General features: G+C 37.4%; 1 protein-coding gene across 4 annotated transcripts; it reads left to right on the top strand.

Moving 5' to 3' along the window:
- The first annotated feature begins 6,406 nt into the window (after positions 1–6,406).
- On the top strand, positions 6,407–15,228 carry MGC82914 (protein). Of its 4 annotated transcripts, none has more exons than XM_041565437.1 (9): positions 6,407–6,851; positions 8,759–8,921; positions 9,378–9,530; positions 10,406–10,566; positions 10,645–10,818; positions 11,481–11,622; positions 12,541–12,734; positions 13,951–14,106; positions 14,852–14,936. In XM_041565437.1, the coding sequence occupies exons 1-8, from the start codon at positions 6,645–6,647 to the stop codon at positions 14,104–14,106; spliced, it is 1,350 nt and encodes a 449-aa protein (XP_041421371.1). In that variant the 5' UTR covers positions 6,407–6,644; the 3' UTR covers positions 14,852–14,936.
- The last annotated feature ends 3,049 nt before the right edge of the window (positions 15,229–18,277 follow it).

Below are 18,277 nucleotides of genomic sequence, written 5' to 3'. Positions count from 1 at the left end.
CTTTTGTGTGGCACTGTATCAAATGCTTTAGCAAAGTCTAAGTAAATCACATCCACTGCCATCCCAGAATCGAGGTCTCTACTTACATTCTCGTAAAAAGAAATTAAGTTAGTCTGGCAAGATCTATTACGCATAAAACCATGCTGGCACAAACTCATAGTATTATGATTTGCTATGAAGTCCAGTATCTTATCCTTTATTAACCCTTCGAAAAGCTTTCCTAATACTGACGTCAGACTAACTGGCCTATAGTTTTGAGGCTGAGAACGGGATCCTTTTTTGAATAGAGGCACCACATTAGCAATTCGCCAGTCTCTTGGCACAATACCAGATCTCAATGAATCCTGAAAAATTAAGTAAAGAGGTTTGGCAATCACAGAGCTAAGATCGCTAATTACCCTGGGATGAATACCATCTGGCCCTGGACCTTTGTTAATCTTAACCTGTTCAAGTCTCTTTTGAATTTCTTCTTGTGTGAACCATGCATCATTAGTTGTATTACTAGAATTGGGAGTGTTAAGAAGGAAACCTTCACTTACTGGTTCTTCATTTGTGTAAACAGATGAAAAATACGAGTTCAGAATCTGCGCTTTTATTTTGTTTTCATCAACCAGCTGATCCCCCTCTGATAGTAAGGGTCCCACCCCTTCCTGCTTCATTTTTTTACTATTGACATATTTAAAAGATGCTAATCTATAAAACAGCTTTAGCTGCAAATCTAATAGAATTTTCAAATTTTGCATCGGGTAACTTTGGGCAACCATTTTAAACCATTGTTTAAGAATAAAAATCTGATTTGCTACTAGGGGTCCAAAACCTGGTATATACTATGTGTCTTTCATTATCTATTATGTATATCCGGTTGTGGATATCTAATCAATTGGCATAAAACATATCAAGAAGTATTTCTGTTTTACATCTTTTGTCTTAAGCCACTACATTGTAATGTTCGCTGCTGAGCAATGATGGTTCTGGCACTTCCTTTGATGCAGGTTCCTCAGACCATTGAATAAAGTTTAAAGAAAAAGGAGTGAAGAAACCTCTTTACGTGGGCATACCTTGTTGTTCTTCTGATCTCAACCCAGACTCTCCTTATTGCAACAGCAATTCAATAAAATCCTAACCATTGTTAGGATTTCATTGCAAAGTAAGAAAAATGTAATAAAAAAATAGACTCTTCAAAAACAGCTCTCCATTTAGTAGGAAGACTAGACAAAGTTCATAATTTATAATAACTCATAACGTCCATAGTTTTAGCTCAACAATTACCGTTCTGTCAGTACTTAACTACGTAGCATCTACCTCTCAGATTCCTGAGAGCTGACAGCATCTCTTTGGGGACAAAAACCAAGTGAAAATCTTACTTATCTGCTCAGTCTGTGTATTTCAATCTGTACATTATATTATATTTTTATATAATTACTATGACGTTTATTAAATCACTAGGTGATACGTGTGTAGAGTTGTTCCATAATATCAGCAAAGGATGTTTCATTCAGAAATTTATTTTTCTGTCTATATCAATGTCCTTTGTAAAGTGTAACTGAGGATTCTGTTGATTTATTCAATAATAAATTGATTGGCTGAAACCATTTTTGTGCCTCTATCTCATATTTTTGGAAAGAAGGCTGTGTTTTCTACCCCACTTCTGTCTCAATAAATATTGGAGTTCCCTAGGTACTTTGTAAGGTCTTTGCATGTAATTCCAGCAATGGCAAAATAGAAATAGCACAAACTTAATTTTGCTGGTAAGCATTTTATATAGCTATGCATATGACTTAGGTCAGGATTTTGCAGGTGGAGTGTAAACATTCCTTCCTTAGAGGAATCTCAGTGTGAAAATACATTTTGGGGGGTTATTTATCAAAGGTTGAATTTTAGAGCTTTGTGAATGAACTCCAATGTTTTCTAATTTAAGAAAAAACTCGAATGGAAAAAACTTAAATCAGTGATTTCAACAGTGATTTGAACAACCCAAAATCTCAAATTGTTCGAATTAATCGAGTTTTCGAGCAAAGCCCACACCAAAAAAAACTCGAACATCATGAAGGCTACAAACATCTTCAAATGGTTCAAGGGACCTCTGTAATTGAGTTCGACATGACCTTGACAGGTTTTAGCTGGACTACTTTCGGATTAGAGCTTTTTCCAGATTCAGGGTATAATAAATCTCAAAAAATTTGAGTTTTATTTAAAAAAAAAAACTACTAAAGCAAATAAAGTTCTGTCTTGCATAAAAAAGGGCATTAACTCAAGGGATGAAAACATAATTATGCCTCTTTATAGGTCCCTGGTAAGGCCTCATCTGGAGTATGCAGTGCAGTTTTGGACTCCAGTCCTTAAGAGGGATATAAATGAGCTGGAGAGAGTGCAGAGACTAAGTGCAACTAAACTGGTTAGAGGGATGGAAGACTTAAATTATAAGGGGAGACTGTCAAGGTTGGGGTTGTTTTCTTTGTAATAAAACAATACTTTGTACTTTATCCAAACTAAGATATAATTAATCCTTATTGGACGTAAAACCAGCCAATTTGGTTTATTTAATGTTTACATGATTTTCTAGTAGATTTAAGATTTGAATCCTTATTACGGGAAGATGCACTATCCAGAAATCCCCAGGTCCCAAGCATTCTGGATAACAGATCTTGTGCCTGTATATGTATTTACAATCTATATATTTTTTATTTATATACTGGAATACTAAAGCAATACAATAATATAACAGTGTGGGCTCAATACAAAATCACATATAAGTAAGGGGTCTTTATGATAATATGAACTTTAGATTCTTATGGTTTCATTTAGAGTCAATTCTAATCTGCAATTCTGGTAAACCTCTATCAGATCAACGTATTTGTAGCAAATAAGGGCTGTAGTTAGGGCTGTAGCACCACCTGGTGGTAACAATAGACTTTATTTCATACTGAAACAATTATATTTTTATGCTTCAGAGATAGCTATAAAAAGGGAACAAATACAATCATCATCTTGTTTGTTGCAGATTTATAAGATTTATTATTAGATTGAAATGTTTTGTGGTTTATTTTGCTGGTAATTCAACATATTTGTTTGGTACAGAATGAAAGTTTTTGAAGACAGTTCCCATTATTTCAAAGGTTCTTATATACTAATTTCAGTTTCTTCACAACATTGTCTCATAATATCATTCTCTACATTATAATAAAAGTTCATCTAAAGGTAAACAATCCATTTAATGGCAGGTTTAGTCTGCCCTCAAAATAGCAGAAGAAATGACCCACAATAAATATTGAGCTTTTCAAAATGCACAAAAAATCTTTTTAAACAAAATCCCTATAGGTTTTGAGATGGAGATGGTACAGTACGCATCACTTACATTGTGTATGGTGTAGATGGCTTTACTTTTATTGACGGTTGCTGAAAACTTTCTAATACGAGAGTGGAAAGTAATTTGGACATCTTCAATGGGCCAACAGCTGTTTCACAAGTAAATGTTGTGGGAAGTTTTTAGGAAGCTCATCCTAGAAAGTCAATGTCCTGGCTGTTTGCATTACCATGTCAAAAGAGATAAAAGCAAGTTTATTTTTAATATAATACACAAAAGCCATGAATATCTTGTAAATTATATAGTGAATAAAGGACCCTCTCTTGGAAAATATAAGGATATTATAAGTTACCGAGGAGTTTCATGACCATATAAAAACACGAGGCTGAAGGCGAGAGTTTTTATACAGGTCATGGAACTCCGAGGTAACTTCTAATATCCTCATATTTTGCAACTGGGGGTACTTTATTTATTATAATACACAAGTTTCAGTGAGTCATGTCACAGAAATGACATCAGAACTCACCATTTATAACTGATGACATCAGAACTCACCGTTTATAAGGATATCATTTACAAGATATTCATGGCTTTTGTGTATTATATCCTTATAAAAGGGGAGTACTGATGTCATCAGTTATAAACAGTGAGTAGTGATGTAATTTCTTTCACATGACTCACCAAGCGAATGGCTCAGCATAGGAGGGCGAACTCTACAGGGCAAAACTCAGCTGTCTTTCTGTACCTTAAAGACAAGGGACACTCCTTGGAAGACAGCAAGGTCCAAATCTTGGATAAAGAAGACCGCTGGCTTGAACGAGGCGTGAAAGAGGCGATTCATGTCAAGATGGAGAAACCATACCTGAACAGAGGCGGGGGCCTTCGACACCACCTGTCTGCTACATACAATGCTGTTCTAACATCTGTACCCCTGGCGGATTCAGAACACTTCACACATCCATTCATGCAACTCTCACAAGTAACACCTGTATCTAGGAGTTGCATGACACATTGGATAAGCCTATCACAGCAACTACACAGAATCAACACCTCTGTGAGTTTCAGATGTCACCTCTCGGAAGAGTTACAATGTGTCGTCGTGATTAGATTAGTGGAAGAGTCTATGGGGCAAATTCACCAAGGGTCGAATATCGAGGGTTAATTAACCCTCGATATTCGACTGGGAATTAAAATCCTTCGACTTCGAATATCGAAGTCAAAGGATTTTGCGCAAAATACCTCGATCGAACGATCGAAGGAACGATTCGAAGGATTCGAAGGATTTTAATCCAACGATCGAAGGATTATCCTTCGACCAAAAAAAACTTAGCCAAGCCTATGGGGACCTTCCCCATAGGCTAACATTGACTTTGGTAGCTTTTAGGTGGCGAACTAGGCGGTCGAAGTTTTTTCTTAAAGAGACAGTACGAACGATTTTTAGTTCGAATCCTTCGATTCGAAGTCATAGTCGAAGGTCGAAGTAGCCCATTCGATGGTTGAAGTAGCCCAAAAAACACTTCGAAATTCGAGCTTGGTGAATTGGCCCCTATATGTTGAGAATTTCCCACACCAGTCAGTTGAACTGAAGAAGCTGTTAGGATGAGTAGTGAAACGTCTTCAATAATTATTCAGCAAGTCTAGTTGTTTTTTTTATTTGTTGTTTTTAATTACATATATTAGATGTAAAAGACCATGGGGCAAATTCACTAAGCGCTGAAGCGCCGAACGCTAGCGTTAATTCGCTAGCGTTTGGCATTTTCGTTACTGCGCAAATTCACTAACGAACGCTGGTGTAGTTTCGCTAGTGTTACTTCGCACCCTTACGCCAGGCGAATTTTCGCTAGTGACGTAACTACGCAAATTCACTAACTTGCGCAGTGTACTGAACGCTACCTTTTACTCTAGACTTCCTTCGCCACCTCAGACCTGGCGAAGCGCAATAGAGTAGATAGTCCCAAAAAACGCTGGCGTGTTTTCTACATGATGGCTGATAGGCTGAAAAAGATCGAAAAATTTTTTGGGGCTCCCCTCCTTCCCCCCTACATTTCCTGACTCATGGCAACTTACCTAGACAGTGGGCACGTGTGTAGGGTAAATAAAATTTTTATTTGCTGATTTGAAGGTTTTCTAGGCATTTGTAGTGCTGATACGTATTCCTCCATTGAAATTTGAATTTCGCGCCGTATGCAAATTAGCCTTCGCTAGCGTAACTTCGCTTTACATAGCGAATCAATGCTAGCGCAACTTCGCAACCTTACGCTACCCCTGAGCGCAACTTCGGATTTTAGTGAATTTGCGGAGCGCTGGCGACACTACACCTGACGAAGTGCGGTGAAGTGCGGCGAAGTGCGGCGAAGTTGCACCTGGCGAAACTACGAATGTTGGTGAATTTGCCCCATGTATTCACAAAATCGAACATGGATTTTGAAAAGTCGATGTTATTTTAATGACAGTTTCATATGTCTTACTCCCTATAGAATATTTTTATGGGTTTTGAGTTGGGGGAGAGGACAAAACCACCAGTAATAAGAATGGTATAAAGAATTAAAAGGAAACTTACTGGGAGCTATTTAGGAAATGTCAACCCCAAATAAACGTCTTTGCCTAACAAAAGAAAACATAATTATGCAACTTTGCAAGATACATTCATTACTTTTTTTCTGTGGTTTTTAAGTTATTTGTATATGTATTTCTATTGAAAACAGTGTCTGTCCCTTTCTATTCTCTGCCCTGGTGGTTCAGACTGTTGACACAATGTAAGACAAGGGAGCTGAGTAACAGACCTGTCTTTGCTGGGGAACTAAGACTTTTGCTACATTGTTTAAAATGTAACAACCAGGAGTCACGCAAACGCTGCTTTCAATAGCAATTTCATTTTACAAATAACTTTAAATGAACTGAAAATTTGTTATAAATGTGTATTGGAAAATTGCTTAGAATTATGTTTTCTTTTATTAGGCATATTTTTATTTTGGGGTTGAGTTGCCCTTTAAATCACACTTGCCCTGTAGAATGCGTTTCCCGATTAAATGATTTGTTCAGCCTTTAATACAATAAGTGTCTCTCTGCGCATTGTGAAAGCTTGGCACACACACAGATTTGTATTCCAAGCACAGAAGACAGAGAACAAAGGCCACAGCTATAATGTCACTGAGCTGCACACACCCAGCGATTGTGTTGGTGGAGACGTAAGAAATCCCGTGATGCACTGCAGCCCTAGTGTTTAGCAGTCGGCCTTTATCTAAACAGCAGAAACTTTTCTCTTAGAACCCCACCCTAAACAACACACTAAGTTGGGCATATTTCCAAGGGAATGCTTTAAGACTGCTGTTATACAGACATGGAGCATTTCTCAGCCCCTTCCTCCTTGATTTCTTTCTCCAGCACAGCTATTCTAGGTTTGGCTTTGCTTATATTCGCTCTGATATTAGATTTGGTGAAGTATAGAAGAAGAGAAAGTGGTTACCCTCCTGGGCCTTCCCCCCTGCCGTTTGTGGGGAATGTATTCCTTCTGGATCCCAAGGACATACCCACCAGTCTGTCAAAGGTAAATTGGCTTCACTTCTCAGTGAATTCATGGGAAAGATATCTTGATCTGACACCAGATGCCATAGATATCAGAATATAAGAAAACCCGACCGGCAACTGGCAGTTATTTTTAAATGCCATCCAATAATTAGAACATGATCATATAAGTGTTTTTTAGCTACACGGAGCATCTTTTATAGCTTAACTCTAAGCAATTACCATCTGAATTAATGTAAGTGATACAGCTACAAACTACATGTATCAGACAAGACTAGGGATGGATAAATGTTTTCGCCTTATTTCGACGCGGAAATGACGCCCATAGACTTGAATGGCGTGCGTCACAAAAATTGACGCCCATAGACTTTAATTGCCATCTGCAAATTTTCTACGACTGCAAATTTTTGGCGAAGTTAAACAGATCAAATTCGCCAATACCTAAGACACAACTGTCCGATGTAAACGCCGCACAATGTGTCTTCATCCGGCACTCATGTTGTGTGTAGTTTGTAGCTGTGCTATTTCTATCACTTACATTATTTTTAGCGTCTCCGACTGTCTTAAACATTAATTAAACCCAATAGGATTATTTTGCAACCAGTAAGAATTAATGATATTTTAGTTGGGATCAAGTACAAGGTACTGTTTTATTATTACAGAGAAAAAAGTTTTTCAGTTTTTAATAAGAGAAATCAGTTTTTAAAAACTATTTGATTAAAGGGGTTGTAAACCCTGCACTGCATTGCTCAAGCAAACTCATTTGTTGTTGGACCAGAAATTCAAAAATAATGTAACATATATTGAAGGCTGCTGGGAGTTGTCCTCAGGTAGTGCGTAGACACGAAACACATCAGACCTCAGATGCTATTTATTGTAAATTGGATGTTAAAATAAAGATTGCTATTTTTTACCTGTGATCGGGAAGTGTGCGATTCTTTAAAGAGGTCCCGGAGTGCGCTGCTATAACGGTTGGTGTGCTGGTAACGTTTTTCTTAGTGACGGACTCGGGGCAGCAGCACCCGGGTCACAACGCCGATGGGGTAAAACTCACATTATACGAATTAAGATATACATCCTGTGTGGGGAGTGCGGGCAGATTACAAAGGCTTAAAGCGTAAGCGAGGGGTCCGGGACAGGAGACACCCGGACCAAGAGTTCTTAACGGTAAGAAGCACACGGCTATTAATGCTGGAGTCGGATCCTATTTATTATATGTTTAATTACGGTAAAACCGGGAATAGCTCTGAATATACATGTTTTGATGCTGGAAGTTGTAGTCCAGCAACATCCTTAAAGCAATATTGCACATTAAAACTTTTACCAAACTTTTCTCCAAATCTCCACATCGAGCGACTGCTTTAAAATGCAGAAAATCCTCCACTGAGAATCCCAGCTAACCCATAACAGTCTGCCATGTTGTTTCTTTAAGCAACTGGAGTTGGAAGCTTAAAGCCTAGTTTCCCCAGCACTGAACAAGTCTGTCCTTTATACCCATATTTGAATTCAGTGTAATATAACAAAGAAGAAAAAATATATACAGTAATAGCTCTATATGTAAAATAACCACGTTGGGAATCGGCATTCTCATTGGTCTATTCTTTCGCAATAATAATTTAGTTTTTCATCAGTAGAATTATACCTGGTGAATTTTCTTCAAAATGCAATAACTTTCATCAACTTCTATAGAAAACTAGGGGGCATTGGGGGGAATGATGTCATGACTGGTTTTACAACCCCTTTAAAATGGAATCAATGGAAGATGGCCTTTCTTGAAATTCAGAGCTTTCTGATTAATGGGTTTCTGGATAATAAATATTTACTAATGTAATAATTAATTTATTAATATCAAACCTTTACCAGTCGGATCACACACAGGGGATATATGATAAAAGCAGGTGTATTGCAGAATGTATTTTTATCTTGCAGCTGAGGAAGAGATATGGGAATATATACAGCCTGCAGCTGTTCTGGGAAAAGGCAGTGGTACTGAATGGGTTTGAAACAATAAAAGAAGCATTTATCACTAAATCAGAGGATACTGCTGACAGATGTCCAATCCCCATCTTTGAATATCTTGGCTTTCATAAGGGTAAGTACTCAAATCACTGCAAATATGTAAGAGAGTCACAATAGCTCATTTAAAACACAGCACAATTGGTTAATAATATTACCATTATGGCCATACAGCATTTTTACCCAGATTTCCACTGTTATTGTGGGCACCTGTTAAGTGGTGCCCACTGCAAATTACGTTCTTTGTAACTTGTGTTTAAGTTGTGGTGTCAAAAACAGCATTAACATCTAGTGATGAGCGAATTTGTTCGCCAGACATGAATTTGTGGCGAAATTCCACATTTTGCCATCTGCAAATTTTTTTTTACAAAAGACTGTTAATTTAGGGTTGGGTGACTTTCCTACTCAACTCCAAAAGAACTCTCTTTCTATAACGACTAGTTACACATGTTGAATGATACGTGTAATACTTGGGACATCTGAATGTTGCATACTGATTAATCTCTCTGGCCATGATATTTATCTTATCCAGCTTTCGCTTTTGCAAAGTATGGCCAGAGCTGGAAAGACCTAAGAAGATTTTCCATTTCGACTTTCAGGGACTTTGGCATGGGGAAAAAAACTATTGAAGAGCCTGTGAGGGAAGAAGCCAGCTATCTCTGTACTGCAATTCAGGCGAAGGAAGGTAAAATCCTTCAGAAATAAATTGTTCTCACCTCAAAAGGACAAACAAAAGGACAAACTCACTGTGCCTTTTTTTTAGGCTCGTACCTCTCAAATTCTGAAAAAGATGAATTATTTAGTCATAGGAAAAAAACAAAGTACTGTATTTAAAACTTAGAACATTTCCCCTTTAAATGAGTCATAGAAGTGGTAAAAATGGCTGACCACTAAACGCACAAGCAATCTATATCAATATAACCGTGAAAATAAATTTAAATTAATTATAAACAGTTTATGTGCCTCATCCCACCCCCTACCCATCCTCTAACTTGTGCGCTATTCAGTGTTAGCAAAACAAGGGATCTCATGCTCCAAAGTCAGCACTTCACAAACACTCACTATATGCCACCGTGTCAGCATACAGGTATGGGACCTGTTATCCAAAATGCTCAGGACCTGGGGTATTCCGGATAAGGGACCTTTCTGTAATTTGGATCAGCATTCCTTAAGGCTACTAAAAACTCATTTAAACATTAAATAAACCCAATAAGGTTATTTTTTACCTCCAATAAAGATTGATTATATATAAGGGTGAGGTGCAAGATGCTGTTTTCATTTTACAAAAAAAGGAAATAATATTTCAAAGTTTGAATTATTTGATGGAGTATATTGGAGACAGCCTTCCAATAATTGCGAGAGTTTAGGATAATGGGTTTCCAGTTCCATGTTCCAAGGCATTATCTGTTGTTTCAACTTAATTCTGCACTATTTATAAATAAAAATCTCCATTGTTTCTTCTTTGTTCAGCATCACCTCCCTCTAATGGTTTTAATTTAATATCTGCTTATAAATCATCGCTACTAATGCAGTATGGCCATGATGTTCTTGTCTTCTCAGGCTGCCCCTTTGACCCATTCCTCTTGTTGAATCAAGCGGTTAGCAATTTAAACTGCTCAATTATCTTTGGAGAGCGCTACGATTACAGCGACAAAGCAATCCAGAAACTTCTGTTTCTTCTTCAAGAGAGATTTCACCAGGAAACTGGAACCGTTTCTCAGGTAATATTTATATATTGTCAGCCTTCATGGTTTCAGATCCAGTTCCCTTGATTTATTTTGAATCCCTGAATATTTCAGATCTTAAACAATTTCCCTCGGCTCATAAAAATTGTTGGTCCACATCTGAACTTGTTTAAAGTCCAAAATGCATTTCTAGACTACTTGAAGGCAAAAATCAAGGAGCATAAGGATACATGGGACCCAACTGTCACACGGGACTATATTGATGCTTTTTTTGAGGAGATAGAGAAGGTAAATTTTTTTTATTCATAAAATATATTTAAACAAATCTATTTAGACAAATCTGTTTAAAAATTTCATTTTATTTTTCAATATGGAATTAACAATTTAATTTACAAAGTAATTTATTCATTTACAATGCAGTTAGGGACTAGCCAAGAGAATGTTGAAGCAGGGTGTAGATCGCACAGCCAATGTGCCAAATTCACCATCAGCATGAATTTATTGTAGATCAATTAATTTAGGTTTATTAAAATACCTGAGAGCATTATAGTCTCATGGGATTTATTATCGAAAACCCGTTATGCAGAGAGCACCAAAAGATGCCATTGCCAATAGTTTCCTACTTAAACAAAAATGTTTAGACTTTAAACAACAATTTTTGACCAGCTTTTCTCTTTCTGATCTAAGAAAGTTACAGTTGCATCTTTTGGAGCTCTCTGGATAACTGGTTTTTGATAACTATCCTATAACTGTAAAAAATAAACTATGCTTATATTTTCTTATATTTAATATATGCTAACCCACATTACTACAAAACATTTTTATCTTTCCAGTAAATAAACCAAACAGTTTGTTAACTTCCTAAATATTTTTATATCTTTAGCATTCCTTATTATCCTTTAAAATGAAATTAGATGGTTTTCCAATAATCCTGGTTCTGTGTGCCTCAGACAAAAGGTAACCCCCAGAGCAGCTTTAATGAGACTGCACTTTTGTATACTATTGCCGATCTCTTTGTTGCTGGATCAGAGACAACATCCAATACCCTAAGATGGTCCATCCTCATGATGCTCCTCAATCCTCAAATACAATGTAAGTACTGGGCCTACATATTTTCAGGAAACCAAGTGATATGCTTTTACAATACTTTTTTTTTCTACCAAAATGTCCAGTTACACAAAAATTTCCTTCAAGATTCTTGTACTCACTTACAACATGCTCACCAGTGCTGCACCCCCATCAATCACCTCTCAGTTGCCAAGTACATACTGAAAGTACAGCTTTAGTCTGTATGCAACGTCTTCACTCACTCATTACTACTTCTCAATTTTGCATCCAGGACTTGGACGCTGTACCCATCATCTGGAACTGTCTCCCCCCATCCCACTAGACATCAGGTTTACACATGATCAGTTATTTTACATTCAAGCCAGTATCGTAATTCCATTATTTGGCCACTTATCTTTTTGCATACACGCTAACTACTGTTTTCTAGTTTTTTCCCCCCTTTTTTTTTTTGCTATCAACCATTACTATACTAAAGGCACTCTACATGTATGGTACATGTAGTCAAAACCAGCAGTGCAAAGGACTGACAGAAACTGCTGTCAATTGCAAATTACCAATACATTTAAAATCAAAGAAAATGTATGCTTAATGTAGCTTAAGGTTGCTAAAAAATGTTGCTAATTAAATTTACAAAAGCTTATATTCCAGTTTCCAGTCCCTTTAAACTATTGAATGATATGCCTGTTCCAAAACTGCCCAAACTGTCAATGTTCTGTAACAAACGTGCTTCATATATTATTGTGTTCATTTCCATTCCAAACTGTTCACACTACATTAGACTGGCACCAAAAAGTTCTAGTAACAGTTATGCTAGCCCATACACTTCTGACAGGCAGAAATGCAGTGGTGAAGCACCCAAAATGCAAAAGGCCTCGGTTAATTGATACTTTGTTTTAAAAAGGACTAATGGCCTCAATGTTTGATAATTGATTCATTGATGAGGTTTAGATAAAGTTCACGAAGAAATCGATCAGGTGATTGGCCGGGATAGGAAACCCAGAATGGAAGACCAGCGGAACATGCCTTACACTAATGCAGTTATCCATGAAACTCAGCGTTATGGAAATATCCTGCCAATGGCTCTCTTTCACATGACATACAGGGACACTAATATCCAAGGCTATAACATTCCAAAGGTATGGTTATGTAAGAAATGAAGTCTTACACTGCAGAACAAGAAGGTATAGGGGTGATATATAGTATAGGAATAAAGCCTTGTTTGGATGGCACTGGAAGGCATGAGCTTTTGGCTTACTGCCTGAATAGTCTAAATTGCTCATAACTGATGTTTCAGTACAAGTTGATGTTTATAAATCGTCAGAAAATAATTTATATTTTCGAGAGAAGCAAAAGGTGGTGGGTAATTTTACTTTTCAATGATTATCCATATTTAGTGGCCCTAAAACATTGGAGTGTGATGACTATTAAATAGACTACAAAAGTGGACATTTAAAATAAAATCTGTATAATTAACAAAAGTGCACTTGGCTGTTTTGAGTTTTGCTTTGGACACTTATAATTAAATTTGTCCCTTCTGTGTGTGATGTGAAACACCTTTTTCTTTTGGCAAAACCAGATATAAATATGGGGTGGAAAAAGGAGGAGGAGGAAACTTCCAAGCAGTGGGATACTAAATGACTTATTAGCACAAACATACAGTATATTTGTGCCATTTTCACACCAGACCAATTGTGTTAGTGAGAAGAATATTTAAAATTTCTAATATATGTTAACAAAATACATGTTCTTCAGAGACACTCATTCAATACACATAATGAAAGTTGGACGCATGGATCAAGAATGTATGTGCAGTCATGCATCCAACTTGCAGCATGTGTATTGAATGTGTCCTCTTTTAAAGGACTGGGGTGGTAACCCTACTCTAAAGAACATATATTTTGTAAACATACAGTATATTGGAAATTCTCATAGCTTAGGGCTAGGGATGGGCGAATTTTTTCGCCTCGTTTCGCCGAAAAAATGACGCCCATAGACTCGTATGGCAGCGTGCGTCAAAAAAAAAAAAGACGCGCGTCAAAACAGCCTGAATGTATAGTTGGCTGCCAAGCTGGCAAGGGTTTATTTTGCTGTTATGTTTTATTTTTAACCCTTCCTTTTAGTTTTGTCCAGCTCTAAATGGTGTAAATAGGGCTGTTTAAATAAAAATCCACACGTGTGTTTCACTCAAACCCATTGTTCAACCGTGCCTGATTTAATCGGTGTACTCATCCAGGGAGTCACCGTTATCCCGTTGCTGGGCTAATCCCTACACATTCTACAGACCATGTTAATACAACAGATTCTAAATGGAAAAGCTAGGCAAAGCCTTTTTTAATTCCTTTTCTCTTTTAGGGTACAACAATCATCCCAAATTTAACATCGGTTTTAAAGGACGAGACTATTTGGGAGCATCCTTATCAGTTTTATCCAGAACATTTTTTGGATTCAGAAGGAAAGTTTGTGAAAAGAGAAGCATTTATACCATTCTCTGCAGGTAAAACAAATTAGGTAAAACGCCTATTTTGTTAAATTCCCAGTATACCCTGTCAGAGAAGACAGTAAAAAAGACACCATTGAAACAATGGTAACTAACCTGTTTCCAAACATTTAAATCAACTCACAAATTTGAAACCAGCCATTCTTAATTTGTGTGACGTGCAAAGTCATCAGTAAAACCAACAAAAATTCTTAGGGCTCTTACAGACAAGCTGCACTCCCCTGCGTTCCGTTTTTATGCGTTCAGCCGCAGGAGTAGACACATTCAGTTTTTTCATGGGGCTGTACTCACACATTTGCATGTAGGTGCTGAACGCAGGTTGAGACGCAACATGCTGCATTTTTCCTGCGTTCGGTGCCTACATGCGCCTGTGTGAGTACAGCCCCATTGAAAAAAATGGAATGCGTCTACTCCTGCGCTCCCCTGCGGCTGAACTCATAAAAACGGAACGCAGGGGAGCGCAGCTTCAAGCGCTCGTCTGTAAGAACCCTTAAGGCTGGAATTTCCAAATGTGGATTTGCTTGAGAGTTGCATAGACTCTTCCAAATGGTAAATTGCATACTCCAGAGCACTAGGGAAATACACTACTAAGCTATGTAATGCTGAACAATCCCTTTTCATTTGTAAAAACATTTATCCATTATTAGTGATATATAGAGCAAACCATTATGCTAAGTTCTATGGTGGGGACTTTTGGTAGGGGTAAAAGAAGAACTATGAAGTAAATATTTTACCTTTTATTTTCTATTCCAATAGGAAAACATATGTGTGCAGGGGAGGCGTTAGCCAAGATGGAGCTGTTCCTCTTCTTTGTTTCCCTTTTCCAACATTTTGAGTTCCAAATTCCCACTGACCAGCCTCGGCCTCGAAATGATCCGGTTTTCATATTCTCCTATACTCCTCACCCTTTTAAAGTGTGTGCTATTGTGCGCTAATCCAGTAGAGGAGAAATCCATCATTTGCCCGATTAAATGTTTTCATGGGAATATTTCCATAAAGTGACAAGCTGGTTAGAGCTGTGATAGAGCAACTTTGAATTTATATCCCCTTTATTGATGTCATACCAAGGTTTTGAACACCATAATTTGAAAATGGAACATGTGCCACAAATATATGTATCTATGTCTCCCACCGATTAAAATATTGTGTCAAGATCAATATAACAACTGTCATTTGGATGTGGGGAATGAATGAGAGAACAGATAGAATAAATTCAAACAGAATAAGCTTTAAAAGAGGGAAAGATTAGGGAAGGCATTTTATCAATGGGTCAGAATGCACAAAACTAGACAAGGCAATACCATCTCCTCCACCTTGTTTGTTGCCAGGTCTGCGGTTATGTCTTAACTGAGGACTATCATGAGAAAAGGCTGCAGGGGAAACTGTATCATTGGGAGTGATCCATATGTAAGTGATGCATAGAAGCACACAATATGGATTCAAGAGTGTTGTGGATGTTTGTGTCTTGGGCATTTGGAAAGTGTGTTTGTAGTTAAGGGGTAGGGTGGAATCTAGTTCTAGTGTTGTCATACAATCTATTCTTGGGCTAATTTATTAAAATAGGTGCTAAATTGCTGTGCAGTAATAACAGAGCAGTTGCCCATTTCAGCAAACAGATCTTTGACTTGATCAGCCTACTACAAGTTCGATAACAAAATCAAATTGTGCATTAAAGAGAAAAAGAAGTTTGCTCTATGATTGTGTTCATACCCACTATTGTAATAACAAATTACTCTATTAACCATGCATTGATTTGAATAAGAGACTGGAATATGAATAGGAGAGGGCCTGAACTATTTGAAGAAGTTAATAGCCTTCCTGACCTGTTTTTTTTTTTTTTTGGAGAAAAACTCGATTCGGATTGCTTTCGAATTCTATTTGACTTTTCGGATTGGTAGGATTCGTTTTTAGATGTTTGAGTTTTTTCTTAAATGAAATGCCATTCGATTTTCCGCGGCCATTCAAGGTTAAAAAAAAATGTTTGATAAATAATAGTTTGACAAATTTACAGTTTGGTGGTTTGGAGCAGAAAGATATATTAACCCATATTGGATTTTAGAAAATGTTATTTATTTTTATAGCACCGCAAATGTACACAGTGCTTTACAAGGTATATCGTTTTTCTAAGTTATTCAGTAAAAATAGATGCTTAAGTGTTTTAATACACAGTTGGGATAAGGTCCCTGCCTCAAAAAAAACGTATAATTTGTGTTCTTTCTGAAAATATTTGGCTTTCTGGTTTTAACTTTCTTTTGCAGTATATGGCTTTATCTCACATAAAACGCAGTGGATCTATTGATTATTCATGGCACATACTTTGGCAATTTTATGCATCTTGGATCATTTTCTGGAAGGCTGGAACATACAGAAATACATAGTGCAAAGGGGTCATTCTACTGGCAGTGGTTGATGGATAGTGGTGGACAGAGATGCTGGTGACTGGGAACATAATGTTTATATTTTTTATATCTGGAACGGTCTTTTTGCTATGACGGACGAATGGCTAGTGTCAGAGGGTCGATATCTATTACCCCCCTCCCTCTATGATGCCATAACGCTATAGGGCCCAAGGCAGGATGGACTATAAGGGCTAATGGTCAACTGTGGACAATGGTCACTCATATAACTTATACTAGGCCATACAAATAAATGATCTCCACTCTGTTACTTAGATTCCAGAGTGTCTGCATAGTGTCAGCATGTCTCTTGGGGCCCCTTTTGCAGAAGTGTTGCTCAATAACTGACTTTACCACAATGGCAGATGTTTTCGAGGCTGTGGACAGTTGGAACCAGAAAACTCTTATATTGCAAAACTGCACATCTTACAGGAATGTATAAATGTATATGCCAGTAAGTCTCCTCGCCAGACCATGTATGACATTTCCGTGTACCCCTTGTCACAATTACTGTAGTCCTTGGGTGACATTCTGTGTGTTACTCCAACAGCTTACCCAGACAAAACTGTTATGTTGTATTCTGTATGAATAAATTGCCTGACTATTACTAAAGGTTTTGTCTCGAGGTCAAAATGGTACTACTAAAAATACCATCAATAGGTATTTTGGTTATAACGGAGAAGGACCCACAGGGCTGGATTTGTGGGATGGTGGCACAATTTTAGGAGCGGTAAACCTCTACACTTGTTTCTGAATACCTGGACACACAGGAGATTTAGCTGCTTAAATCTCCTGCGAGCAATGTCACCAGCACTATGTCTACTCAATATGTCTACTCAAGAATCCATGATCCGGTTGCAAAAAAGTGAATCAGCAAAGATGGGTAAGTCTTCTCCAAGTTTCCAAGAAGCACAGCCTAGGAAGGTGCACATTACAGTAAAATGTGAACCTAGGTACTGTAAGCCAAACTTTTCGTCTAATCTTGTCTGCACAGCCCAGGGCAAGAGGAAGAATCTCTGGGACAGAAAATATGATGGTGGCATGACATTTACTAGAATAGTACTCCCTATCATTGGGTTTTTCTGGGAAGAGGCGCTCTGGCCTGTGGGCTGTAGTTACCAGTTATAGTCAATGAAATTGCCTTACCATACCACTACTGTGCACAAGTTGACAGTTTATCTGCTGACAGTTTATACATTTATCTCTGTGATCTTTCATGCATATTAGGTGTAAGTAAAGTACTGTACCATTTCATCGACTATAAGGGGCAGATTTATCAAGCGTTGAATTTCGAAGTAACAGTTTTTTTTGAACTCCCATAACTTCGAAATTCAAATTAAAAAAAGGCCAACTGAAATTTATCCAAAAAAAACAACTTTTTTTGTGGGTGAATAGGCCGTTTTCGATATTCTAATTTCTTTTCCAATTTGAATCGAATTTGGACTATTCCCCAAGCGAAGCACGCAAAAAATAGCTCGAAATTCACATTTTTTTAATTCTAATTTTCACTTTGACTCTTGATAAATCTACCCCTTTTAAATGTTGTTTTTGTTTAAGATGCCAAGATGTCTTCTGAAACTGTGTGCGAAAGTTATAGTTCAGACTGGAGACCCTTTACCTCTTTATTCCAGCATGAGCCCAGTTGACAAGTGACATGTAGGGGCACATTTACTTGGCTCGAGTGAAGGAATAGAATAAAAAATACTTAGAATTTCGAAGTATTTTTTTGGCTACTTCGACCATCGAATTGGCTACTTCGACCTTCGACTCCGACTTTGAATCAAAC

This window comes from Xenopus laevis, chromosome 6L, assembly GCF_017654675.1.
Source record: "Xenopus laevis strain J_2021 chromosome 6L, Xenopus_laevis_v10.1, whole genome shotgun sequence".
NCBI lineage: Eukaryota > Metazoa > Chordata > Amphibia > Anura > Pipidae > Xenopus > Xenopus laevis.
This window is presented reverse-complemented; position numbering and strand designations above follow the sequence as displayed.